General features: G+C 37.9%; 2 protein-coding genes across 4 annotated transcripts in view; one reads left to right on the top strand and one right to left on the bottom strand.

The window, feature by feature from the left end:
- mcph1 (microcephalin 1) overlaps positions 1-27,947 on the bottom strand; it is a 36,518-nt gene extending 8,571 nt beyond the window's left edge. Inside the window, exons 1-13 of one of the 3 annotated variants that reach the window (XM_086259697.1) lie at positions 27,822-27,947; positions 26,449-26,513; positions 23,334-23,425; positions 22,404-22,522; positions 22,163-22,247; positions 21,558-21,669; positions 21,349-21,480; positions 21,166-21,246; positions 19,066-20,163; positions 16,743-16,858; positions 13,643-13,680; positions 13,365-13,527; positions 13,213-13,290 (exon numbers count right to left, since the gene is read on the bottom strand). In XM_086259697.1, the coding sequence (XP_086115823.1) occupies positions 13,213-13,290; positions 13,365-13,527; positions 13,643-13,680; positions 16,743-16,858; positions 19,066-20,163; positions 21,166-21,246; positions 21,349-21,480; positions 21,558-21,669; positions 22,163-22,247; positions 22,404-22,522; positions 23,334-23,425; positions 26,449-26,482 (2,148 nt within the window). In that variant the 5' untranslated portion in view covers positions 26,483-26,513; positions 27,822-27,947. Of the gene's footprint in view, positions 1-13,212; positions 13,291-13,364; positions 13,528-13,642; positions 13,681-16,742; positions 16,859-19,065; positions 20,164-21,165; positions 21,247-21,348; positions 21,481-21,557; positions 21,670-22,162; positions 22,248-22,403; positions 22,523-23,333; positions 23,426-26,448; positions 26,514-27,572; positions 27,653-27,821 lie in introns of those variants that run through there. The other 2 variants (XM_086259700.1, XM_086259699.1) reach the window with 2 other exon arrangements.
- Positions 18-11,859, top strand: angpt2a (angiopoietin 2a). Its single transcript, XM_086259701.1, has 9 exons — positions 18-510; positions 3,693-3,848; positions 4,732-4,853; positions 4,961-5,199; positions 5,599-5,726; positions 6,792-6,893; positions 7,521-7,687; positions 8,807-8,937; positions 10,734-11,859. Exons 1-9 carry the CDS (start codon positions 244-246, stop codon positions 10,904-10,906), a joined length of 1,485 nt encoding a protein of 494 aa, XP_086115827.1. The 5' UTR covers positions 18-243; the 3' UTR covers positions 10,907-11,859.
- Positions 27,948-27,992: the final 45 nt, after the last annotated feature.

Below are 27,992 nucleotides of genomic sequence, written 5' to 3'. Positions count from 1 at the left end.
CTAATGAAAGGCGAGCACATGCAGTCTGGCACCATCAACCTTAGGACACACTACCTCTCATTCCTGATGGCTTCTTCTCCTCCTACCACTGAGAGGTAATAAAAGGAACCTGCAGAAACTCAAGAGAGCTGTTTACACTTGGATGCTGCTGGAAGAAGATATCTAATCAGATAGAGATAAGATTAAAGAAACCTTGAAAATCCAAGGGGGTTTATTTGTAAGTTTAACATAACTCGATCTACAATGAAGATGCTGAATGTGGACCTACTAGTTTTAAGCTTGTGCCTTGGTCTGGGAACTGGATTCAGTGCTGCTGAGAAAACACAATATCAAATCCAAAATGGCCCTTGCAGCTATACGTTTCTGCTGCCTGAGCAGGATAACTGCCAAACTCAGTATAACAACTACAACTATCCTGTCCAGAAGGACGGACCTACGGACAACGAGTCAATTCAGAGGCTGGAACAACTGGAGATCAGCATGGAGAACAACACGCAGTGGCTGCTTAAGGTAAAATTGTGTCACACCCTTGACATCAGTGAAAGAAATTTAAACGCAGTGGTTAAACTGTATCGCAGTAAGTTAAGAGTAATGACAGAAAGCCTCCGTAGGTACCAAAAACTGCAATGATGTGAAAGAGGACAAAATGTGGTGAAGAGCTGAAGGAGTCACCACAGGGGTGTCAAAGTGGAGATACTTTCATGCCGATCTTTTGTCCCAACGTGGGCAAAGACTAGTAAATTATTCTCTCACCATATTGCCTCTACACTTACGTGCAAGTATCAAATATACTTTTATGGGTGGAACAGATGATTATGTGAAACTTGCACATTTCACGTGGTGAATGGCTCATTGTGTCGGACCACTAGCTCTCTGATATGAGAAAGTTTTGACCAAATTAAAACAAGAACAGTTTTTTCTCTCTCACTGTGTAGTTACATAGAAGCAGTTAAAAGAAATCACAGCACCAACAACCACATATTCAACAAAAAAGAAAGAACAAAACAAAACTTGTTTTTGTAAGACTGGAAGACTCTTCTGAAAGCTCTCCCACGTCCTTAAGTTGGATAAGTGGTTGGGAAAATGGATGGATGAATGGATGAAAGGCTCTTTGAGAATCTATTTTGATTTAATGACATTTGAAATTGACACAAAAAAATGTGCTCAGTGTCTGTGAGACACCTTTATTCAACCCGGACTGACAAAGACTTGCAGGCGCAGGTGTCCACACGAGTGGATGCACACTTTCCTTTCAGTTTACTGAGCCATTACATGTTCAAGCAAAAGAAGCGAGATGTTTCTTTTCCTGGGCCTTTTCTGAGTGTGATTAATGATCAGAACGAAACAAGACGAGCCAGAAACACAAAAAGCATCTCACAGTTTGATGACACGACCCCCGTCTCGTAACATAAAACAAACCCTGATCCGTTACATGGCGCTATACTCACACAAAGACTCAAGCGCTGCCTCAGAAATCACAGCCTGTTCACAATACAAACGAACATTTATCCAAAGCCACGTCTAATGTACTGATCGCCCAGATATTTCTTACAGACTAAAGAAGATTGCTAATTAAGTATGTGGCACTAAAAATGTGGTTTTACTTGGAGCAGCGCACTTCATCTGTTTCACATCAGTCTCTGCGCACAGAAGACGACTCCCTTATCTTCATCTGTTACATGTCTGCCTCAAATTAACACTTTAGGGAGAAGAACTCACAACTCAGGTGTGAAAAAGCTGCACTATGTCATATTAAGTATTAAGGCATATACTAATATACAAAACAAACCAATGTATTTCTTAATTCTGCCATAATGAATAACTGAAAACTCACAGCAGTTGATGACACTGAAGTGTCATTTGGAAACTGTGCTGACTGTGACAATGACTTTGCTACCCAATAGCTGTAGGGAGACTTTTTAGTAATTTTAAGCAGAAATTTGTTGTGTGTATTAAAAGTGAGGTGAACACCGTCATCGCAAATAAAGTAAGAGAGACATATTTGTTCAACAACAGAACAGCAAAAGATACTCAGGCTCATCTAATCCAGCAGGTGAGAGCGTGTTCAGGCACAGCTTTCCAGAGCGCTCAAACTCTATTTTAACTCTTCATTAAAAGCTCCACTGAGAAAAATGTATGTCATGTAACCCTAAAAAACAATAAGCAGCTAAGGTGAATTGAAATATTGCCTGCTTCATGTTTGAATGAATGCCTCACAGCCCTGCCTCACTGAGGTTATAAATCTCATCATCACCTCCATCCATCAATGGTTTGGTGGATGGATGGAAGAGATTAGACGAAAAGAAAAGAATCTGAAAAAACAAGCAATTCCATCTATGCAGAGGACTTCACAGCAGTCAAATAAGCATACTGGGGGTCTTTAAATAAAGTTGCACATTAGAAAAGAAAAAGTTGCAAATCAGTAGGTTTGTTGTGCTTTATTATTAGAGTGTACTCATTTCATTAATGAAAGTACTATTCATGCCGCACCAACTGATGACAGCTGGAGAAAAAATGTCTGTCACATGACTGAGGAACACAGTCATTGCCTCACTGATGCCTCTGAGGCACACAGAGTAAACAACTGATTAGATCATTGACTATCAATGGGACATCCTGCCAAAAATTCAAATGACACCCTTCCACATATCTGCGTGAATCCGAGAACATAAACAAACTAGACAGCAAGAGAGGAAGACAAACAAAATCAGCACTAATTGCAGCCTTTGGTTGTTTTAGCATAAGTATTAGTAGTCAAATAAAATGTCTGCCGTTGCATTTCTGACTGATGAATAAATAACAACAGTGATTATGCAAACTAAGAGGAGATAACATCGATATTCGACTGACGCTGGTTTCCAGTTGCACACAAGTTGCACACTGTCATGAAGGATGTAACTTCTCACTCAGCACTTCCATCCTGTTTACGAGTCGTGTGACCTGATTGCCACTCAGGAACACCATGCAGGAAATAACTTAATGATTAGTCTGGGTCTAAATCTGGCAATACAGTAAGGTAGACGAGAACAAATCCCTAAATCATTAAGAAGTTTGACACGGGCAAGGTTACGTAATGTTTGACACTGAAACGAGACAGGTTTTCAGTGAAAAGGTCTCATGATGGGCAACCTTTGTAAATTTCTATCCCTGTGGTCCCATCTTAAAAATCAATCTTGGTGCATGTTTTCACTGTATTATCGTCCTATTTCCGACATTTACATTATCATCCACATTACTAATGAAATACACAGAGCACTTACATTTATTAGGGTTACAGATTATAAAAAATATATATTATCAGAGTCCATACAGTTTTAGGGAGGCAGGTGTAATGGCTCACATATTCACAAAACAAGCGTCAGGTTAGCGCCCGTTAAATCCCAGAAGGAGACACAAATCCCTTTGGGGGTTGCGTTAGGAAGGGAGCTGCCTGCTGTGGTGACCTCTTGTGAATAAGCGAGTACCTGAAAGTAGCTTTAGCTCATGAGAAACATTTTATTTAACTCCTGATTTCTTGCTTGTCCACAACCAATGAGAAACAGAATCTCTGTGTCCCATACTAATGTCAATATGTAGACCTCTGTATTACCCCTAATACACAGGATTATATACAACAAAATGACCAGGTGATGAAGAGAATCGGTAGCTCACAAAAACTGTCTAAACCTAATTATCATCGTTCTCTTTTGCAGCTTGAGAGCTACATACAGGACAGCATGAAGCAGGACATGATCCAAATCCAACAGACTGCTGTACACAACCACACCGCTACAATGATTGAAATCGGGACAAACCTGCTAAGTCAAACTGCTGAGCAAACAAGGAAACTGACCAATGTGGAGGCACAGGTGAAACTGCACATTTTGTTTATTCCTCAAAAGCAGAAATAACAGCCTACTCAGTGAAACGCTGCAATAAATATTATCGTTTGCAAGTGTTAAAAAAAATTAAGCAGAGAGAAAAACAGGCATGATGGCGTCAGTTTATTATTGTGGCTACACGTCAATGACCTTATGTGAGCCAACTGTACAGCATTTCCTGTTATTAGCACACTTGTATTCCCAGAGAAAGGGTCTATCAGTTTGTCACAATCAGACATCCGTCTGTTCAAAGACATCAACAGCTCCATTGGAGACACACAGCTAGGATCCATGTAAACAAGCTGCTTTTTGCTGAGTTCAGTTCCTCCGAACTGGGAAATTGGTGGCAAGGTCCCCAACCCCATGTGCAGTTCAATACGTAGGTTTGTGAAAATACGTGGATTCTCAGTTTCCCCTTGTTCAGGTATGTCTGCTGTATTGGAACTTGGCTGTTCTTTCCTGTCATGTTTTTTTCCATTTTAAAATGGTTATTTGTTCACAGGCGCAAACCCAGTTTAACTTGATCAACGTGACGAAATACAAAGATTCATGTCCAGATTGGCTCTTGACTGATATCTCTGACTCTTATTAAATTTAGGACTTATTTACATGTTTAAAGGTTTTTATTTCCAGGAAATTGGCTGTTGTATTAAACCTGAAAGCACAATAATATTTAATTTCATTATATCCAAAGTAAAAGAGTGTTTCATTTGGGTCCATCCAATTCTTAGGATATTGGCAACCAATTGACATAAAGACAGTACAAAACATTTACAGCACAATCTCAAGTCTCAAGTCTACAGAATCAATGGATGACCTATAATGAGATATGGCTAAGACACTGTGCTTCATTTCGTTCTTTTAATTTTAGGTTATTCATCATACAACTCGGATTGAGCGCCAGCTTCTTGAAAACTCTTTGTCAACCAACAAATTGGAAAAGCAACTAATTGTCCAAACAAACGACATCAACAAACTGAATGACAAGAACAGGTGAGGAAAGCAAACAAAATGGGAAAAATTTTAAATTTTCAAATTCACTAGCAGCAGTATTTAGGCAATGAAGAAGCTACCTGCTGAACCTGCATGCTTCTCCTCAGTTTTCTAGAGAAGAAAGTAAAAGAGATGGAGGAGCAGAGGCAGGTGGAGATGAAGACGCTTCAAGAAGAAAAGGAGCAGCTCCAGACTCTGATACTGAAGCAGACGGCTATCATCGGTGAGCTGGAGCAGCAACTGCTCAAAGTCTCAACCAACAACACAGCCCTGCAGTATCAGCAGCAGGAGCTACTGGACACTGTGAACAACCTCATTTCTAACATCGCTTCTGGCACCGCTCAAGGTGAGGCAGCCCCTCATCAGGCCATTGTAACCTCTTTTAAAATGAAAGATCAAGTAGGGGGTCTTTTAAGTAGCATTTATGTCAGCCTACATTTGCTAAGGGGTCCGACCGTAGACCTTACATGTAGGCTGAGACAGCTTGACGTAAAAGTAAAAGTCGAGACCAATAGCATTAAATCAGTTAAGATGAAGCTACAAGCTGTTGCTATTTCGTTTGATTTTATACTACCTAGGCTAGCTGTTTCCCATCAGCTTAAGTCTTTTAAACTTTACGTTTTGAGACTAAAGAAACATGCAGAACTTTTATCATAATCCAAACATATTAGCTTAGCACAACCTGACAGCTAAATGCTATACAGCTGTGAGTTGTTTAAAATGAAAAAGTTAATTTCTTCTACAGGTCCTAAAACTGTCATGATGCGGGACACACCTACTACATTCATGGACTGTGCTGCCGTCTACAAATCAGGAAATACCAACAGTGGTGTCTACACGCTAACATTACCCAACAGTACAATGGAGGTTAAGGTAAAGTAGGCCTGACTGACTGTTTTCAGCTGGTTTTATGCTACATTATCATGCTACAGTCATACTAGAAAAAACAGTGGTTGGTGGGTATGGGACAAACAAAATGACTGCAACCATGCCCATTAAACTTGTTCCCTTTGAAAAGGTTGCTTTGAAGATGAGGGCAAAATCTGCAAACACTCGCAATCAATGTGTCTTTAAAACAACTTTGGAGCCTCAAGATTGCGGTAAAACAGAAATAAGACAAAGACGGTCTGCTATTACTTTGTGACTGAACAGCAAGTTGATGATTATATGCAATCTGTGACAATACGGCAGTTAACAGTGAAAAATCCACAAAACTCTTAAATTTGGTGCCATCTACGTACACAGCAAAAGCAATAAAAAGCAATTCAAGTAGACTGGAAACAGAAATTATTTCAACCAGTTGAGTCCCCTGTTGCAGATTAATTGTGCTCATTGATGCAGACTGATTGAAATATGTTGGCAATCCATACACATTTATAAATTAAGCAGCAATTATTTGCAAACCTTCGCTAATCTGTTGGAGAGTGAAGTCAGTCCCAATTGGACCATGACTGTTTGGACACAAGTTGCCTTCCTAGTGACAAGGATGTTGCCATCCTATTTTTTCTCTCGTGTGACTGAGCCATAAATGGGTAAGGCACACTTTTTTAGATCATTAAAAATCACTCACTCGTACGTCACACATGTATCAGTGCCAGCACATACTGAAAATCTTCAAAATGTACATAAACATTCACACAGGCATGATCTGACCTATCAGTTAATAAAACAGAGCATGCTGCTTTAGGAGAAATTCAGTTTTGTCTTTTAAAAAGGGCAGCGAGGTTAGCTTAAAACGTTCATTGACTTTTATCAGCAACGCGCATGCTTGAGCTACAACTGTGATCTCCTTAGATACTTTTTAAAACTTCTGACTGCACTTCTGAAACCTAGAACACATTTATTTTATCTAGGTCAAAATATAAATAAGTATGCACTGTTTACAGAGGATTATATTTGAATAAATTTTCACTCCTCTTTTTTTCATTGTGTCTGTAGGCTTTCTGTGACATGGAGACAGAAGGAGGTGGCTGGACTGTTATACAAAAACGCTTTGACGGCCGTGTTGACTTTCACCGTACGTGGCAAGAGTACAAAAAGGTAAAAGCTTCGAGGAAGAAATTCTTCCCTTAAAAATAATATTACCCAGGTTACGGCCTCCATTCCAAATCAAACAGCCCAACAGTGGTCAGATTTGGTTTGGGCCATTGACTATATTTTAAGGAGCTGGAGATTGTCTCCTCTGAGGTAATTCAAAGAAGGAACAAACCGTAACCACTAACACAGAGAAGCAATGCCCATCTTCTGTTCAGGAAAATAATAGTAGCATTTACCCCCTCACATTTTAGAGAGAGGCTATACATATTTTTCGCTCTTTGTCATTAAGTATCATATTCAATTCCACTGTTATTACAGCCAATGCCCCTGAAATTGTACAACGACAAGTAGGATACAACTGGGCTGACACTATGAATGCAAGCGTAGTTAAAACTGACATGGTTTTTTCATTAACTTCTTATTGTAAAAGTGAATATTTGTGATTTTTTCTTAAATTGGATTTTGTAAACAGATTAAATATTTTATATTCAGAGGAAAAATAACTTTTAATGTTATAGTCAAAAATGTAGCACATTCTGATCTCCCATTGGTGTACTCCTTGTTAAACTGAAAAGCAATGACTGCAGGACATTCACACAGTTTTATAACTTTTCTTTTGTGTACTTTCAGGGATTCGGAGAACCTTCTGGAGAATTCTGGTTAGGAAATGAATTTGTCTCCAGACTGTCAAATCAACAGTCCTACAAATTAAGGATCCAGCTGAGTGACTGGGAAGGAAACTCTGGATTCTCACAATACGACCAATTTTCTCTTGACAATGAAGCACAAAATTACAAGTATGTTGAAATAAATCTATCAGGCCCCAAGTGGCAAGTAATTAATATTTTGTTAAATTTCATGCTTTGAGCAGCAAAATGTTTCTGCTCGTGCAGCTCAAGTTATTAAGGACAAAAAAGCCCATCAGCAAGTTATACACTGTTACGAAAGCACTTTTGAAGACTGCTATCCTTAACACATACTAAAAACTGCTGCTAATTTTGAGCCAAGATAACATGACATAATTAAAGCATAGCCTGGAAACTCAATGAAATTAAATATGTAAATATAGAGAAGCTAGTAGCCTCAAGACAAGCTATATTCTCAACTTAATGCAGCAGAGTGCAATCTCCAACACGTGAACATCAAGTTGAATCTGCATTAGAAAAGTATGGGTGTAATATTTTAAAATGTTTTCAGCTACTCTGGATGCAAACTTTTAGATCATCACAAGTATGCGTCCTTTACCTTACTGACAAACACAAGACTACTGAGTTGATTGACCTCATCACTCATCACTATCATTTATACAATTTTAACTGCTGAACAACAACTACTATTTGGACCCACTCTAGAAATGTCCCTGGATAGTGTTTCATGCTGTATAACACTATATACTTCCTGATCCTGATGTACTGGCATCAGCCCAAAGAAAACGTACTAAAGCTCTTCAGTACATGAAAAATAGGAAATACATTAAAAGCCTCAGTTTTTCAGACATTCTTTCCTGACAATAAGACAACCTCCAAACATGTTTTTGCTTTCCAATCAAAGCTGACTTCTATACCTGAAGCTTAATTTGACAATCAGAGCTTGAAATGTCCCATTTCAACACAGCTTTATTGAGGTCTCCACTCTACTCTAATTTGGTGTTGAGATCTTTTTTGCTCAGCGATGCCGGATAACTAAAAAGAAAACAGACAAATAGCATTACAAAAAAACTTCACTGTCATAAAATAAAAGTAGTTTTTTTTTAAATATTTGCTAGACACAAGTATCAACAAAATTAAATAGCGCTGGCTTCTGTTCTTCTGCTGTTAGGCCGAAGAAGTACATAAGTGAGGTTGAGCAATGCCTTTTGAGGAACAGAAATTACAGACTTCCTCTTCTTCCTTCATTTTCCCTTTTCCATTTTACAGGATACACCTTAAAGGCTACAGCGGAACGGCAGGCAAAATAAGCAGCATTGGGCAGCCAGGAAGTGAATTCAGTACAAAGGATGCAGACCATGACAAATGTGTTTGCAAATGTTCACAACTGACAACAGGAGGTAGGAACACACTACTGTAAATATCATGCCTTAGCTTGGAAAATTAAAAAATAAAAACGTGTCAATCAGTAATGGACATTTTCTGGAACAAATTCCCATCCATACAAAATCTTGGCACTTGCCCCAAAAATCTTTAAGGCCAATTTAAGGGCAGCCATCCTTTGTAGTCGTGTCAAAGAGCACAATTAGCTCAGACTTAATCACTGATCAACTCATCGGGGAATTCAGTCTCTACAATGGCTCACATTAATAGCCTGGGAACAGAGCTTTTCCCTCTCTCTACTGATGGCTTAAAGGTCCTCGTCCATTCCCCGTAAAGTAACTCAGCTGCCTCCTTCAGTACTGGGGTTTGCCAAGTGAACATGAAAACACACAAACCCTTACCCTATCCTTTTTTTCCCATGAGGGGTCTCTCACAGGGGACTCCTTTGAGCACATTATACACAATTGTAACAGAGGGGCACTGGTCCAGCAAAAAGAGAAAAGTGGGATCTGTCATTACAAGCATGAAATTGAAATAAACAAAAATGCTAATGAATGCAATAAATCTGGATCTAAACGGGGCTAAATGCACTTCTCACTATAATGTCTTTCAAAACAACACACAAAAATAACAAGTTTTTTAACCCTTTATCAGCCAAGTATTCTACAGCCTGTCAGGTCTTATTTTGTAATTTTGGCTGTATTTTGTAAATTACAAAATACTTCTTATCTTTCAGGAACCATATAAATTTTCTCTCTAGTGCAGAAATAGTTGAGGAGTTTTGCTAATGTGAAGCACACATGGTAAAACCTAGGTGGAGCTTATTTTTCTGCCGGTGCTCAGACAGCAGTACCTTGTGAATGCTTTGTGCTACCTTGATACACCAAATATCCCAAAAGCACGTCTTCACTTCATTCTGAAACCATTTGAATTTTGACTCTATCACAAATGATAATGGACGTATGGTTACTTAAATAGCATAAAATGGATCGTCTGTCAGGCCGAGGGTTAAAACCCCCCCATTAATAATCTGTCTGAAAGTTCTTCTGTATGTGTGCTGCTGAGTATGAGAGTAAGTGCTGTGTGTAGTTCAAGGATTTTCAGATGAGTGGGTGAGGAGCGCCATAAACACAAAAAACCTTAACTTTAAAATGGGTTTAAAATTTAAAAATGAGGCCCGGCCAAAATGTTCTAACTTCCACAAAAAGTAATCACTCTAAAAACCCGAAGTGGTTTCCATAAAGACATTGGGTCCGCTTTCTTTACTTAATTCTGGGGTTTTTGTTTTGTTTTTTGTTTCTCTCTGGTTTCCCAAATGGATGAGCAGTTCTTGAGAAACCTGGCATCTACCTTTTCCGGACAGTCACTTTTTAAACACGCACAGTCAGACACACATTTGATTTGACTGACCGTATCCTTATATAGCTGCCCTCTTCTTAAAACAGTAACTTTATGACTGCCTGCCTGCCACAGGTTTAGAGGAAATCTATGAACTTTAGCTAGAAAAATAACCTGCTTACACTTTCCCCAAATGGGCACTACGCTAGTTTCACAAGGCCATTTGCTCCTCCGGACTGGCTTCTGAGAAATCTGACAAATTTCCTCAAGCAATACTACTTTACAGGGTACATTAATGACCCCCCACCCCCAATGTAGGCAGCTCAAGCCTACATTAGACATAACTGTCCTTACAATCTGTTGTTTTGTATAATGGATCTAAACAAGCAGATTAGTTGTAATGTGTCTAAACACAAACTTACCACCTCTAAAAAAAGTACACAACAGTTAAATTAATAATGTTTTTCTATTGTAGGCTGGTGGTTTGATGCCTGTGGTCCGTCCAACTTGAATGGGATGTATTACCAAAAGGGCCAAAACGCCAATCGCTTCAATGGAATCAAATGGTACTACTGGAAAGGCTCAGGCTACTCACTGAAGACCACTACAATGATGATCAGGCCAGCAGACTTCTCGGGTTCCCTTTGAACAGTCAGATTAAAGAAAATGGGAACAACAAGACCAAAAATAAAAATTCTCAAGGGATCCAAAACACTTTGTGCGTATATTTTTATACACCTTTGTGCATCTTTCTGTGGTAGATTTTGAAATATGGAGAGTCACAGCAATACACATAGCTGTAGTATTTACAGTTATTTGAATAGTAATTAAAATGAGTTATATTAAAATATATTAAAATATCGGTCAGGCTCTATTCAGCTAGCTTATCAGATTCATTTAATTTCTTTGAATCACTTTAACAGTTGAACTATTTTTTAAAAACAGCTGCCAATGTCATTGTATAATAGAGACGATGGTACAAAATGCTGATAAACATCTGGTGAAAGTTTTTTTTTGCATTGTCAACATTTTTCAAAATGTAAATGTTAATGTAAAAATACCACAAAATGTTTCTCTTATGATAACAATGTTTTGCTATAGAGATTATATGTACATTTGTTGTTTAATTTATAAGTAGATTTTAAGGTTGGTTTTAAACTTTATCATATAAGAAAGGAGATTTCTTATTGCTAGTTATTAATTTTATTGCACATGAAGGGAAATTAATTATTTTAATATAATTCTACAGTACTGGGAATGTTTTTTAATCTGCATTTTTATGTAATGGTTCTTTTGAAGCTACAAGAAACTAAAAAAAAGAAAAATTGGACACCAGTTAACACTGGCTTTAGGAGACTAGGACATGTAATGCTTGAGTAGCTGTTATAAACCTGATATTGAATGTTAAAAATCAACCACAAGGCAGAGAGGTTGATTCTGCATTGTAGTGGGTGACATAATAGTTAAGCATAAGTCATGTGACAAAGAATAAACAGCCTTGTGGATGCTGATCTGCCATACAGCTAAAGTGTTGTTTAAGATCTTTCAAATCTTTCTGTCATTTTATCTTTTCCACAATACACAATAAATTCTACATGCTACAAACTTGTGATTTTATTGTTGCCATTATTAGATTCAGCTGCACATTTCGGATTTAAAGCCTCAAAGGACCAATGCATGTTTAGCTACTGATGGTAATCTAGAATGAGAAAAGCCATTGAAAGATGTAGAGCAACAAACTTGACTGCAAGACGACAGTTGAGTAATGTAATAAGTAATGTATAAAAACATCAGGGAAATGACGCAATCGAGAACAGAGTAGATTTTCCAGTGTTTGCCGTCGTAAAATTTCATACAAAAATAAACCAAAAAACTATTTAAATCCATTTTTGGATGTTTGTCTAGAATTTTTCAAACTGTAAGAAATATAAAAAAGTGACTTAAGCCTAGTTTTCACGTGCTGCATTATATATAGATAAACTGATTCAGTTTGTAACGATATTTCAAGAGATATTAGACTGATGCAAACCTCCTCTTATTCTAGTAAAGAGTAGTCTTGATCATTTGATTTACACCACTTTATTGCTGGCCTAATGCAGAGACTGTAGAGGGATAGTTAAGAGTAGATCCATCACGGCTACAAAGATTTGAATTGGTATAAAAATGGCACCTGGCTACATGCTTTTGGAATAAAATAAATAAAAAATAACAAAAGAGAACCAAATTTTTATCACAAATTATCTGACAGAATAAAAAAAAACAAAAGACAATACTATTAAAATCTGTTTCTATGATTAACTGGCCACAGCTGAAGGAACACCACACCACACAATAGAGGCCACAAGAATTGAATGAAAAAGGGAAGCATGTGGTGTGCCAAATGATAAAAGGCCATGGGGATATAAAATATTTGATCTGTCACAACAAAAGCCATCAGGCAATTTTAAGAGGAAACATGCTGACATTCGTCTACATTAAGACCCCAAGTCTTTCCTTGCAGGGCAGGACAGGACAGTGATTCATGAATGGCAAATGCAGGAAGAGGCAACATCCACAATTCACACAGGATGCTTTAGGATAAACAAGCCTACTGTAAATGGATGACTGGCAGTAATGAGACTTAAAGCATGAGTGGAATGCTTTCTAGATTATGTTTAAGGTGCCACTAAAATCTCTAAAATATATGTCCTGGAAAAATCAAAAATATCTTTTATTGCATTTGGAGAGTAATAAATTGGAGAAGAGATTATTTAATACTGTTGAGTCATATCTGAAAAAGGCTTTAATCTCAAGAGGATTTTGAACTAGTTAAACCAATAACGATGTGAAGATAAGACGATACAGCTTTTTTTACCCTACTGGAAAAAATAAAAAGCTTTCCTGTAAACTCAATGCTGGTAGTAAATCTGTCAAAGACCCTTTTACTAGTACTGTTTGAGTAGTTCTGAACTTACCTGTGCTGCAGGAAATTGATCTGAAAGTTCATACGGCTCCTCTGGAATCCACTGCCTTTGCTCCAAAGACCAGAGTATCTACTCAAAAGATTAGAGATAAGACAGAATCACCCTGCATCTTAACTTTGAAATAATTTCAAATGTCCACGTACCCATTCAAATGAGAGGATCCAGCAGCCACGAGCTATACCCAGCAAAATATTGAGAGTCCGCCTGTGTTCCCCAGACACCACATGAGTTGTGCTTTCACAAACACAGTCAACAATTAAAAAACCACCGAGTGCTTTCACCACTTGAACCACTGTGTTCTGCTTCCTACAAGAGACGAATAATAAGAATTAGATGCCTTCTTTTACCAACTTGTTAATTAACACAATAAAATTAAAGAATATGAAGCTGGTGGTATTCAAAGAAGCACATGCCTACTTACTCAGTAGGCATGCTTGTCATGACGAGTGTTCTCAGTGCCTGCAAGAAACATGAACCCACAAAGCTTACAAGAATGAACAAATCTGTGTTCACATAAATGACAACCACACACTGCCAGTAAATGTTTGAAATGTCTGTGTTCATTGGTTTCACACCTCTTGTATTTTCCTTGGCTACTTATAATCCTTAGTGTTACAGGAACAGCCATCACATTTTTGGCAATCAAGCATAAGTGGAGTAGATACAGCGTTTTGATTAAAAATGAATATTTGGATTCATTTGTTTCTTGGCTTGTGTTTAATAGGGACACAAATCAGAGAGGAAGAGAGAAATCTGTGAACAACAATCTTCACTTTAAAGTAGCCAAGCAGCAGCTACACAAAGAGACCAGGAAACTGAAACTGCGCATTATATCTCTTTTGTGTGTAAATATTGTAATTTGATTTTTGTTGAATGATGCAGCACTGAACAAGTAAAAGAGTTTTTCTTTCAGTGGCAATGCACTTTTTTTACAAACCAGCTGAATGTTTTGTAGCATTGATGCAAAAACATCAAGGCCATGGAAAGATGAAAAACACTTTCAGAGACGCTGACTACTGTAACAACAGTAAATGTACAGCCTGGTGGATGTGGTCTATTTAACCACATGCCTGGCACTAATACAGAAAAATATCAGCAGCACAAACACCTAACCACAAACAGGACCACCAGACCTTTCCTGCCACACACTGATGTCAGCCCCCACCAAGCTGGAAGTCAGGGGTTAAGGTCTGCTGAGAACAGTAGAGCCAAAACCGTCCACGAGCTGACACCATGCTGGTCAAAAAACACATTATCACCAAGAAGGCCCCTTGGGAAGGCAGTCAGTAGTTGTGTCACTATTTTGATATTGCAATTTATTTTATAGACATTAAATGACTGGGGAAAAAAAGTTGATGAAACAAGCTCATTTTAAATTCTTTCAAGCCAAGTCAAACAACTGAAAGTATGTGCAGATACTTTGAAAGTAGCCTTAAAGAAACTCTATCTTATGCAGTGGTCATGTTCTGGCACAAGTAAAGGGCAATGAGAATGAATTAGCCTCTGACAAAGAGCTGGTGTGAACCAGCAAAGCGGCAGAGCACAAACACTTGCAGCACAAATGAAGGAAATTCTTCTCAGTATGACTAGATCTCCTTGATGGCAACTATTCAGCACAAAGTTAAAATGAAGCAGTTCAGACAATCACGGAGAGATCAACTGGATCCACTGAGAGCCACCAACAATAAAACAGCCAGGTTATTACTTGCTGCAACATAGAATAATTTACATGAACATTAGTGAGGTTTACATAATATTTCTTGAGCATGTTAGAGAGTTGTTTAACCTATAATAAACTATAATAAACTAGGAAAACGATAGGGATGATATACCAGCAACTTTGATAGGTACATCTGTTTAAACTGAGCAACAGAGTGGGGAAGAAAGATGATGAAGTGGCACTATTGTTGGTGCCAGAAGAGGGTTTACAGAGAAGGGTCGCAGAACGTGGAAATTCTCTGAGTAGGGATGTGAATTGATAAGAAGTCAGTGATTCCGTGTAATGTGCCATGTTACAAAGCTAAAACTGGTTTCCTGAACAAAATGAGTTCACTGTGCTCAAATGGCCAACACTTTCACCTGATCTCAACCCAATAGAGGACCTTTGGGATGTAGCGAAACGCAAGATTCACAACATGAATGTGTAGCTGATAAATGTGGTCAATTATGTGATGCTATCATGTCAACATGGACCAAAATCTCTGAGCAATGTTTCTAGCATCTTGCTGTTTTTCTGTGCAGTGAAGAAATAAAGCAAAAACCAAAAGCAGATCCAACCCAGTATTAGCAAGGTGTACCTAACAAAGAGACCAGTAAGTGTACATCCACAGCTTTAGTGCCTTAGACATAAAATCACAAAGTAAACTGACAATGCCAAAATATGATCTTTTAAAGAACTGCATCTTTGTGAGATATCTGAGAACACGCAAAGGTAGGAAGTGTAAGACAAAAGAAGAGCAAAGGTCCCATTAATATCTGAGTTGTATTTAATAAGTATAAGCTGACGACATGTCCAGAACTTTAAAATTATGTTACAAATTTGCAGTTTTAACCTAAAGCTGTGTAATATGAGTTTTAACTTTTATATAAGCACTTTTAAAGATAAGACAAGAAATTATCTCTGATGACTGTATTTCCCAGGACTATAGGGAGATTAATCCATCATCACAATCTTTACAAAACCAAAACAACAATTACAACCTCTTTGTAATCAAGCTATAATAAAGTTAACTAATAAAAGATCCTCCGGGGATATGACATCATTTTCATCTACAGCTTGTTGAGGTTACGAGTGTAACGAAAACACAACCCAGGTGCATTTCACAAGCAAGGAAGTTGTATGGTACCATCACAGAGGCAAAACACAGGAAACCCTAAGGAGCCGACAGTACCGTCAGTAGCGTCAAACGCCTACAGCCATGGAAGTGTATGACCTTACGGAGGAAATACTTATTAGGAAGTTACACACACAAGCGATGTTTGGTTTACTTCCTAAACTTCCTATATTACAGACAAACATGGGGAAAATAATCTTTTTGTTCTCTTACACCATGTTCCCTTTTATCTATCTATGTGACGAAGGAAGATAAACAATGGGCTGTACAAAGCCCACACTGGCTGTAAGCTGGAAGTAACCACAGCCACTAAACTAAAGAAAGAAAAGTAATATCAATGTGTGTCTGAAAGGGTTAATATAGGCAATTTAGCTGGCAACAAAGCACAACAAAGAAAGCGACTATATAAATAAGAAAATAAGAGATTTATAATTAAAACTGCAAACTCCCATACACGAGCAATATCTTTAATGACTCAGTAAACCTCCCACTGGTGGCATTATACTTGTAACATCCTGTTTTTTGCAATTGCTTTCCAATTTTCCCACAACACAGTAGGAAATGTACCGTAAACACGCATTGTTCAGTGCAAAAATAATGTCTTTCAATTAAGGCATGGAGACTAAACTGTCAAACTGAAGAGTTCAATTCAATTACACATTTAGAACAGATGTGAAGTCTTCTTACCTTTGTTTTGTTAACCATTTTCTGTAGAGTCAAGCTGACTTGCTTATTGTAATTTCCTTCAGCTTCAGTTAGGCTCTCTGCAAAACCAGCTGCAACTGTACATTCATTTCCTCTACCTACATTGGAAAACAAGACAATTTAAAACTGTGTGTGTGTGGTGGTGGGGTGGTTTTACACGAGCTATCACACAACAGGTGCTGTTTTGTATGTGTGTGCATTCATGTCTGCGCATTTGTGCACAGAAACATTAAATGAAAGCTGCAACTTTACACTACTTACTACCACATGACACTGTGCATTTTGATTTCTCTATAATTTTAACTGATCAGGCTGCCCAGGATTACAACGTGCTTACTTCATTTAGTTCCTGGACAGTAAATAAAGCACTTAAATTTAAATGATCTGTTGATCCATACTTAGTTTCTCCAGGTTTATACTTATCCTGTTGAGGATCTTAGGAGTCAGACCTCAGCATTCATTGGGAAATATGGAAACGGAGCCAATAATCTAACTTGCAACTCGCAAAATGAAACCAGAGAAAACCCACAGTGACATAGGAAGATCACTTTTATGTGCAACTTAAATCTAATTTAACTATGTGCTATATATAAATAAGATATTAGGCCTTTAAAAGTTAAACACACCTACAGATTATTATGAGAGAGCTTTCATAAAGGCCTCATTTGTTTATTAATGTTATCTTGTAAGAACCATGCATTACAAAAATGTTTAGACTGGCTGAAATAATTATACTGCAAGCCATGTGAAGCCACACACAAACCCAGGGATTACAGACAACAGTATAAACATCTGTGAAGATTCCCGCCATGTTATCAATATGATTTGTTCAGTTCATAATGAAGTGATTAGAGCAGACCAGGCCTTAGTCCTGGGTTCATTTTTAACCCAAACCCCCGAAAAGCTGAGACACTGTAAAATGTAAATAAAAACACAATGTCATGATCTACAAGTCTCATAAAGCCACATTTTATTCACAGTAGAACAGAGAAATCATCTCAAATCTTTAAATTGAGAAATTTTACCATTACATTTGTTTTTCTTTTAAAGTTCATTTTGAATTGTATACCAGCAACATGTCTCATAAAAGCTAGGTCCATGTATTCCACTGTGTTGCATCCTCTCTTGGTTTAATATGAGTCTATAAACATCTGGGAACTGAGGAGACCAGCTGCTGGACTTTTGAGAGATGAATGTTGTCCCATACTTGTCTGACATAGAATTCTAGCTCCTTAACAGTCCTTGATCTTCTTTCCAGATTTTGTATTTCACAAGTCAGTTCAGCACCCAGACTTTGTAAAGCCACTGTGTTGTAATAGATTGAGTATGCAGTTTGGCATCATCTTGCTGAAATAAAAAAACCTTTCCCTCACAAACATGTTTGTTGTGTGGGAACAGATTTTCCTCTGAAACTTATCTATATCCACACACCTTTCCAGATGTGCAAACTGCCAATTCCATAAGCATTAATGCACCCTTAGACTATCAGAGATGCAGTCTTTTAAAGTGAGTGCTGACAAGCCAGATTGCCCCGTTCCTCTTTAGGCCAGAGGATGTGACATCCATGTTTCCCAAAGAAATTTAAAATGTTTATTCATCAAACCACAGAATAATTTTCCACTTTAAATGAGTCCTGAATCATGTTCAGATAAGACCTTTTTGCAGCACTGAGCTTTAATCTGCATTTGTGGATGGCATGGCAACCTGTGTTCAAAGACAATGATTTCTAGAAGTGTTCCTGAGCCCATGCAGTCATTTCCTTGTTAGAACCATGCCAGTTTTAATGCAGGGCTGCCTGAGGGCCTAAAAATCACAGGCATGCAGTATCGATTTTTAGCCCTAATTTCTCCAGTAACTGGAGAAAAAGATATTCATAGTATAGCATAGTCTCCAAAACTTCAATATTCTGAAATTGGTCCACAAGTTTTAGTTGTTTTTTTTATGCAGATTGGTGACTCTCTGCCTAAGATGTTTTGTATAAAAGTTACAGACCTGTTGCCAACAAACCTTATCAGTTTAGTAGTATTTCTCTAGCAGTTTCTTTTCAAACCTCTTGTCCATTCGATGCTATTTGAAACGTGTTGCTGCATTCAAAATCCAAATGAGCTCATATCTTTCATGAAATGCAAAATGTCTAAGTTTATGTCTAAGATCATTTTATGAGACTGGCAAATCATTTTTTCGTTTTTATTTAATTCTTACATAGCATCTGAACTTTTTTTTTTTTTTTTTTTTTTTTTTTTTTTTTAAAAGAACTGGGGTTGTATTATTACACTTTCTAAATTCTGGCAGCCATACTACTCACTTTCCACAATCTGAGAAGGAACATTGAAATCAGAGTTTTTCTGCAGCTCTGGCACAGCTTTAAACTCGGGCAACATCGTTTGTTGGCCTGAAGTTGATGCACTTCTTCTTTCTGTTGTTTCACTTGTAGCTTTATTGATGGTTGTAAATGTTGAGGTGCTTTGTCTTCGCTTTTTCCCCGTTGGCTTTTTATTAACGCTTGGACTATCCAACATAGGCAAAGATTCTTCCCCTTGATGAGTTTGGGTCTCAATGCTAGTTTCAGACTGCTGATCAAAATGTTTACCAGTGTCACTTTCTTCCAGTTTCCTCTTTTTTTGACCCTTCGGTCCAAAGATTTCACTTCTTTGTTTTCTATTCGTTGGGAGAGTATCCAAGTTAAAAGGTATTTTAATATCGCTTGCCACCGGTAGATTAAGTGACCGATGTCTTCGTTTTCTCTGGCTATGTTTAGCTGAAGAGAAATAGTCCTCAAACATGTCATCACCTCTGTCAGCCGTACCGGGGGTGCCACATTTGTGTTCACTGGATGAAGTGAAAGATCGTACCAATGCTGAAAATGACTGTTGAGCCCGTTTGGGTTTTTTCTGTCCTGAAGCAGCACCACCTTGTACAGGTGATGAGAGGCAGCTAGAGGATTCCAGAGTGTCAGGAAAAATATGGGATTTGGTCTCTGCTATAACATTTACTTTTGTGTTTTTTTCTTTTCTTTTCTCAGATTTATTAGGTGTTAATTTAGGTGACTTTATCTGTGATTGGGTTCCTTCTTTCTGATCGTTCTTACTGTTGTCAGACTTCCTGTCCTGACAAGGACTTTGTAAAAAATCTATTGATTTGTCTTTATCCATTTCTTTTTTTCTAACCAAGGTCCTCCGTGACTTTTTTTGTTTATTTCCTTCTTCATGCTCAGGGTCAGGGCAGGCAGGCACACTTATGACCTGTTCAGCCACATGATGGTTGGGTGAGAGGCAGTCTTTCCTGTGGGACAGCTCAAGATGTTCATGGTCTCTGACATCTGTGTGTGTTCTCCCCTCTTCCTTATCAGGTGAGTAACCAAGTTCAGGAACAGAAGCACTGGAATCATCGTCTGACTGGTCATCTATGTAGGAGAAAGAATAACAGTACACTTTACACAGAAACAAAAATGTTAAGGTGTAATAGTAATAGTAATAATAATAATAATAATAATAATAATAATAATAATAAATCAATTGTTTCATACTTATTTTAACCACCTTCTGTCCATTGTTTTGCTCTGCAGTGCGGCTGATTACTAATAATTCTCGCCCTTATACAAACACCGGTATGTAAATACAAAATATACGGGCAGCTGTTTGCCTTTCACACATCCAGATTGAACACTACACCCCCACAGTAATTGCCCGGAGTGGTAAAACTAAATAACAGGTGGTGAAGAGAACTGTATATATATAACAAAATAAAAACACCAGGATATCTTCTTAGGAGAGGACACTACAAAGCAACACTGTACTGCAGTCACCATAAATCTATCCAAAGGCTCTTGATTACCCTCTTGATTACAGTGTCTTTTGCTTTGTGTGTGTTCTGTTCTTGGCAATCCAAGACAGTCAATAAAGATGTCCCTAAGGGAACAGTGAAATTTAATTCTATTCGCTGTACACAGAAACTCAACACTGTATTGGTGAATTTAATGTAAGATGTACCATTTTGTTTGCCAACTGCAGCACTATACAACAGGTTGTTTCTGAAATCCCTTCAGACATTTCCTGTTTAATTTTAAATGAATACATTTCACTAAAACATGTACTATTGATGTTTCCAATTCTACTGATGCACTAAATGGGCATCTAATGGATACAGTCTGGCATTATAAATAGGAATCTGGCTTGAGAGCTCTTACTGTTACGAGGGAAACAATGCTGGTCTTGTATTTGAGAAAACAAAAAGAAAAACTGGCTGAAAAAGAAAAAAGAAAATAAACCATCCTGTCTAAATTCGATTACAGACCCCTTTCCTTTCTTAGCAATATACAAGCTTACTTTCTGTGTTAGGAAAGATAAATATCACACTACCATTGCCTGTAGATCGATATATCAATAACAGCACCCAGTTTTCTTACATATTAATTTGAGGACACTCGGTGAGCTCCCAAGAGAAGGCTTCAATCTGGTGGGTGAGGGAGATTCAGCCATTTGTGAAGCTGAAAGGCAGTGACATTTTCATGAGTTGGCTTCCTTTCAAAGATCCTGAAGTGTTTTAAGTCTGTCAGTCCATCAGGCTGTTCACCTGCTGCTGCACTTACCTGTGGGCGAAAGGTTTTCTCGTTTATCCTTCATGTCTTTCAAACGCTGAGCCATATATTCTGACCTTTTAAAAGCAGGGCTATAAACTATTCCATTCTCCTCGTCAATAATGATGGGTGACACGTCTGTAACTGTGAAGAAAAGAAAGTATGAAATGGCAGACAAAAAAATAAAAATAAAATAATCCACTGCTGTTATAGCCTTTTACCTATTGGTTCTTTTGGAGCAAAGTCTTTCATCATCTTATCTAATTTCTTCCTCATGCGCCTGTCATTTTCAGGTGTCCTCTCTGGAGAATCTTTTGGCTGCATGCAACGATGCTACGTGAAGCAAACACAAACAGAATACATTTTTGAATAGTTTTAGATGAAAATCACTGATTTTAACACAGATTACAGTAAACACACAGGTGAACGATCAACATAAACAGGACACACAGACAGGTGATAAGAGCAACAATTAATTTATTTTTCATAAATTTTCAGTGACTTCTTGCTCAAAGGGAATCAGCAAAATAGCACAAACAGCATAACCGAACCACTCCACTCCCTGACTGACAGGTTTTTCTTGGCTCACAATTGTCTTTGGGGATTAAATGCATAATAACAGCTGGTACACATATTTAAAATAAAGAGTGTGTTACCTTGAAACAATCAGACTTAATTTAGTGACTTCTCTGTATTTATACATCAGGATAAATAGAAATGAGAATATTCACACTTATTTATTCACACTAGTGATCCCAAATAAACACACTGCTTATTTACAGCTTACAATAAGATAAACATAATCATCGAGGTGCATCTCACTCACTTTCTTGTTCTTCAGCACAGGATTGCTTTCATCATTTAACGCTGGATATAACTTCTCATCCACACGGACGCCATCATCATAACATCTGAAGATCATTTCACAAAAAATTTGAAAAGGCACACAACACCTTAAAAAGGCTTCATGACAGCACAATAATAACAAAAAAAACAAAAACAAAACAAACAAAAACATGATGGACCCTTAAATTCAAAACTACTAACCTCTTGAGTATAATTCTTACCTTCCTATCCACAGAACAGAGACGAGATGCACATTACTTTTTTTGGCTTTTCTCCACGTTGCTGGATGACCATTTTTGAAGACTACATGTGTAACTTGCTTATTGAAGGTTTTTGATACCTGTAAAACAAGGGTAAAAGACCTGGAGTTGATTCCAACTGTTGAATTAGCTGCTTACAGGAAATCTAAATATGAGCCCCAAACAGATGTTCATGCAAATAATGCAGGCAAAGCAAAACAACCCCCCCCCCCCAAAAAAAATAAAAAAATAAAAAAAATAAAAAAATAAATGGAAAAATGAATATTCTGGTAAATCCTTAAAGGGAAGGAATGCACTGGCCAGCTCAGGAGCATTGAAAGATCTGACCAGCCACAGAAAACAACTAATGTGGATCATGACAGAATTATTTTCATGGTTAAGAAATACCTTCTTTTTGAGGTCTTGGTGAATGGAAACACTTGAGAACAAGGTCAGCATAAGGCTTTACCCAAAAATATCTAAAAGAGCCGTCACATTTCAGGAAAAATGGAATCATTGGACAAATGAAACCAAAATTAAGGAACGGGTTATGATCCAAAGCACACCAACCCATTTGGAGGCAATGTTACAGCATGGGCGTGTATGGCTGCCAGTGGGTACCAAGTGGCTTACATCATCAGCAACCATTATCAGTGGTTACTGATGGACTGCTGGTAGATGTAGTTGGATGAATTGTGTGTGAAATTAAAAGTGTACTTGGCTACAAACCTCTTGACTGAAAACTGAAAGTCTGCACATAAATCATATCTTGACAGTTTACTTTAAAATTAACTCTGATGGTGTAAAGAGGCAATACTACAAAATTGCCTTGTTGTCTAAAAACGCATGGACCCAACTTTATTTAAACAGTCTGTAAACACAACAAACACTAACGTGAAAATAATGTCTCACCTGAGCTCCCATTTCCAGGAGCTGCTGAACAAATGGTTTTGAGTAGTTTCCTGTTTTGTCGGCTGACCACACATCAACATAGGCAACAACATCTGCAGATAAATGGTAAATGGTAAATGGCCTGTATTTATATAGCGCTTTACTAGTCCCTAAGGACCCCAAAGCGCTTTACATATCCAGTCACCCACCCATTCACACACACATTCGCACACATTGAACATATACATTGAACAGATACATTGAACAGAGTTGCACACTTAAACCCAAAGTCATAAACCTCATTTTGGATGTATTGCAATTAGGGCTGGGCCATATTATACTGTTCACGGTAATACCGGTATAATGTTAGGCAACGATAGGAAAATGAAATATCGCGATAGAATATGAGTAAAACGCGCATGCGCAGTGCCTTTGTTTTCATACACACATGGCTGATTGTTGAGTGAAACAGATGAACCAGAATTGGTTTGTACAAATGGTGCAACTTCAGTGATGTGGAACTGGTTTGGTGTTTGTCCGTCAGATACACGACAAAGCACATTTTTTTGTAGAACATGCAAGCGGCCGTCGTTATTGTCGTATTTGTCGGACTAAGATGCTCTTAAATCTGGGAGTAATCTGGGTCCTAAACTCAGTTCAAACGAACACTGCAGCATCACTGAGAGTTAAAAAATAAAAACTGTCTAAATTCTTTCATCTTTAATAAAACGATCTGCATTGCTGCTTTACCAGGTGTAACTATGAAGTTTAACTTCCAGGCATCCATGAAAACAAAATTTATTACATTTAAGGAGTTAGAAGTTAGCAGGAAGCTAGCGGAAGTTAGCTCGCTAGTTTCGCTAGTTACCTAAACATGATATAGCATGTTCTGACTAGAGCTGGGCGATATGAGATTTTTTCATATCACGATATGTTTTTTTCATTTCAGGCGATAACGATATCTATCACGATATAAGCCAAATAACTATATTTGTAAGATTTAAATGTGCTGTTGCTCACAAGTAAAATGTGAAATAATCAGCAGCTTGTTTTTATTTAAATATTTATTTCCCATAATAAGTTCAACAGGGTAGATGTACTTAAGGAACATGAGACTTTTTCAGATAAATAAAGGCAAATATTGCAAACTACACAAAAGGCAGCCGCTAAAGCGTTTAAGTTTCAAAACAGAACAAACGAAACAGACTAAATTGTCAATTCCACTTAGAAACAAAATATTAATTCTAAAAATAAATCTTAGTTTGTTTTACAGAAGAACAGACAAAACTGACTAACTTTTGTCAATATCAAATAAACTGAGAACTAAAAGGAAATTCTCAATCTCTCCTTGTTGTATAGCTTAGCTTTTCAAACAGTTTTAACAGTTACTTTAGTCTGACAAAAGCCGAATGACGAATTAGCGCTTCCAGTCAGAGACTGAGGCTACGTCCACACGTACACGGGTATTTTTGAAAACGGAGATTTTCCGTTTTCGTTTTAAAAAATAATCCCGTCCACACATAAAGGCAGAAATGAAGGAAAACGCTGCTATGAACATGCCAAAGCAGCAGGTGGCGCTAGATTCCTAACCGTGCAGAAATGTTGGCCAATCAGAAGTCTAGAAGCCTCGGTGGGAAAAAGTAAACAAAGCTGGGGCATAGAAGCAGAACCGAGTCGTATGTGTGGACGGACAGTAACTGTGTGTATATGTAAGCATTTAAACACTGCAGAGAGTAGAATTAACAGTAACAGTATTGTAGAAATTCATTTCACCGTGGCGCACAGTGTGACGCATGCACCAGTTTATTGTATTTCCAGACTTGCTTTCGGCACAATTTACAGTGCACGCTACTCTATTTTTTGTCAGACTTGAAATAGCCGAAATACCTTCACACTACGGAACTTCTATGGCTCTTCCGTTCGACAATCTCTCCGGCGTTGGAACCATCATCTGTTGATTTTTCTAGTCGGCACACTCATTTCCTCCATTACGCGCTGGCTCCATTACCCGCTGGCTGCTTCCCAAACAAACCCACGTGCGGCTTGGCACTTGTGCTGTATGTAACAAGTCACGCGACGTGACGCTGCGGCTGTGATTGGTTCGGCTCTGCGCTACTTAATTTAGATTGGCTGACCTTTTTTTTTTTTAAAGAGGACAAGAGCGGCGAGGTCTATCGCGATAGCTTAATTTCTCTATCGAGTAAAAGTTATATCGCGATACATATCGTTATCGTTCTATCGCCCAGCTCTAGTTCTGACTGAGAGATTTCTGAAAAAAAATCAAACTTACAGCTCTGCTATCACTTCCAACATAAATGACAGTGACGTTTGTAGGGTTACTGAAGTTGGGATAGCTGGTATATAATTATGTGCTACGTAATCGCTAGCGACACAGCTATGTTAGCATAACATAAACAGTGAAGCTGGAGGACGAACACTAACACTTTTACACTTATAAAAGTTAACGTGAAGGTTCCTCATGGTTAGAGACAAATGCAATCGCATGGCAGGATGCTGTAAACGGACCAAACTTCAGTCAGGAGAACAACTGAGATAATCCATCCACAATACGAGGTTAGTCATTAATATACTGCAACAACATGGGAATAGAGCAGCTGCCAGAGAATTCAACATTAATGAATCAATGGTACAGAAGTGGAGGAAGCAAGAAGAATGAGTTTAATAAAGTTTGATTTATCTGACTGCTTTGTTTCGCTTAATGTGCCTTATAATCCTGTGCACCTTATGGTCCGAAAAATACGTACTGCACACTGCAGTTTAATGTTGCAAAGCACCTCTTTTTAACTTCAGTGGATATTATACATGGTTATGCTCAGGATATGTCAGCCCATTTCCACTGGAAATGCCTTTTGGTTAAACTTTCAGAAAGGAATTTGCATTTGCACTGTTACATTTTTATAAAGCTTTAATGTACATAAAAACCAGCTTCTTGTTTAAGTGAAAATAAATGGAAGGTTGTCTTTTTGCGCTAGTAATGTTGTGGAGTTGTATTTTGTCGCGCATCAATTATATCGTCAGTTATATCGTTATCGCAAATTTTCAAATATATATCGTGATAAATATTTTTGGCCATATCGCCCTGCTCTAATTGCAATAACACCAAGATGTGCAATACCTTTAAGAACTGAAGAGTTGGTCGTTGTGGTCATTACTGGCCTCTTTACCTCCGAAACACAGATACTAGAAAATTTAAAAAAAAGACATACTGTGAGCTTGTGACCTAGCAGACCGCATGAATTTTACTCTGTCACACTTTTAAGAACAAGAAAACTGTCTGATTTATATTATTTACAATACCGAGTCACTTGACTAACTTATTGGACTCAAAAAAAAAAAAACCCCGACATTTTTTGAAATTAAAGTTTAGCTTCATCAGTCCAAAGAAATTCTTACTGTGACACAAGGAAACAAGGAAATTGTCCATCCTGGTCCATACTACATCAGAAATGTATCAATGACAGACATCATTCAAGTGTGTCAAGTGTTGAAATCAAAGCCACAAATCAGGAATACGTTAATGTAACTGATTATTTAACTATATAAATAGCATCAATAGTACTGCGGCAGTCTGAGCAGCATAAGTAAGGGATGGTTCAGGGTTACCTGATCCAGTCATAGCTATAAGCTTAATTAAAAAGGATGGGTTTTTTTAGCCCAACCTTAAAAGTACAATGGTGTACTGCAACAGGAGGTTTCTCATTTTAGAGACACTGCCCAGATAAAAGGAACCCGTCCAACACATTTGTTTTATGAGCACACCAAATCAAAAATGACTCCTAGGTTCCTCACAATGTCTCTGGAGGCCAACATATCTGGTTAGACACCATGTTTATCAGATTTTTACGGTCAAAAATAACAATCTCAGTTTTGTCTGAAGTTGGGGTATCAGATCCTGACAACTTTGTTCTGAACTGAGAATAACAAGCGAGCTGCGTAGTAATGTTGTGTCAAATCAATTATTCAATTACCCCAAGCACTTCTTGATAAATTACTCAAGGCACAGACGCTTGCTGGGGGTACATGCTTAAACTTGTAGCGAATACCACAGCACTGCAAATTATGAATATACTCTCTATGCGAGGTACATACAAAATATATGACGACTTCTAAGCTTTGTACTAACTCGTACTTTAAATCAAATTATTAAAACGCTCAATTTTACTGTTAGCTAACTAAACCACCTATTAGTGAAATTGACTCAAGGCAGGTTATCAAACATATGGATATAACATTAGTTACTGTGTAACGTAAAATATATAGGGCAGAGTCGTTAAATTTAACACTTATCAAAGAGCATGAATGAATGCCAATAATGTTAACAAAACCGTTAGGCTGCATTTTGATGCTAAACTCGCGAAGCTAACCATGGTGGCCGTCTATGGTTCATACTTCCGCTGGCACACGCATTTCACTTATTGTGACATTTAGGAGTCCGAAGACGTGAAAGAAGATATAAACACGCACTTTCAGAGGTTGCCGTTGACTTACTTTGTGTGGCAGTCACTTTTAAATCGCACAGTTTCGACCAACAACTCACTCCTGCTTGTATTGTTCGCGCGTGCAATTTGTGGAAATGATGTATTCTGGGACAAACAGCTATGATTGGTTAATGTGTGACATACGACACTTCCGGTCTAGAAAGGAATGTGGTAGGGCCCC

This window comes from Aulonocara sp. 'chitande type north' Nkhata Bay, linkage group LG13, assembly GCF_057382095.1.
Source record: "Aulonocara sp. 'chitande type north' Nkhata Bay isolate Kocher_YH1m ecotype deep benthic linkage group LG13, A_spYH_male_GT1.1, whole genome shotgun sequence".
NCBI classification, from domain to species: domain Eukaryota; kingdom Metazoa; phylum Chordata; class Actinopteri; order Cichliformes; family Cichlidae; genus Aulonocara; species Aulonocara sp. 'chitande type north' Nkhata Bay.
The sequence above is the reverse complement of the archived record's forward strand: the minus strand, read 5'-3'. Positions and strand labels throughout refer to the sequence as shown.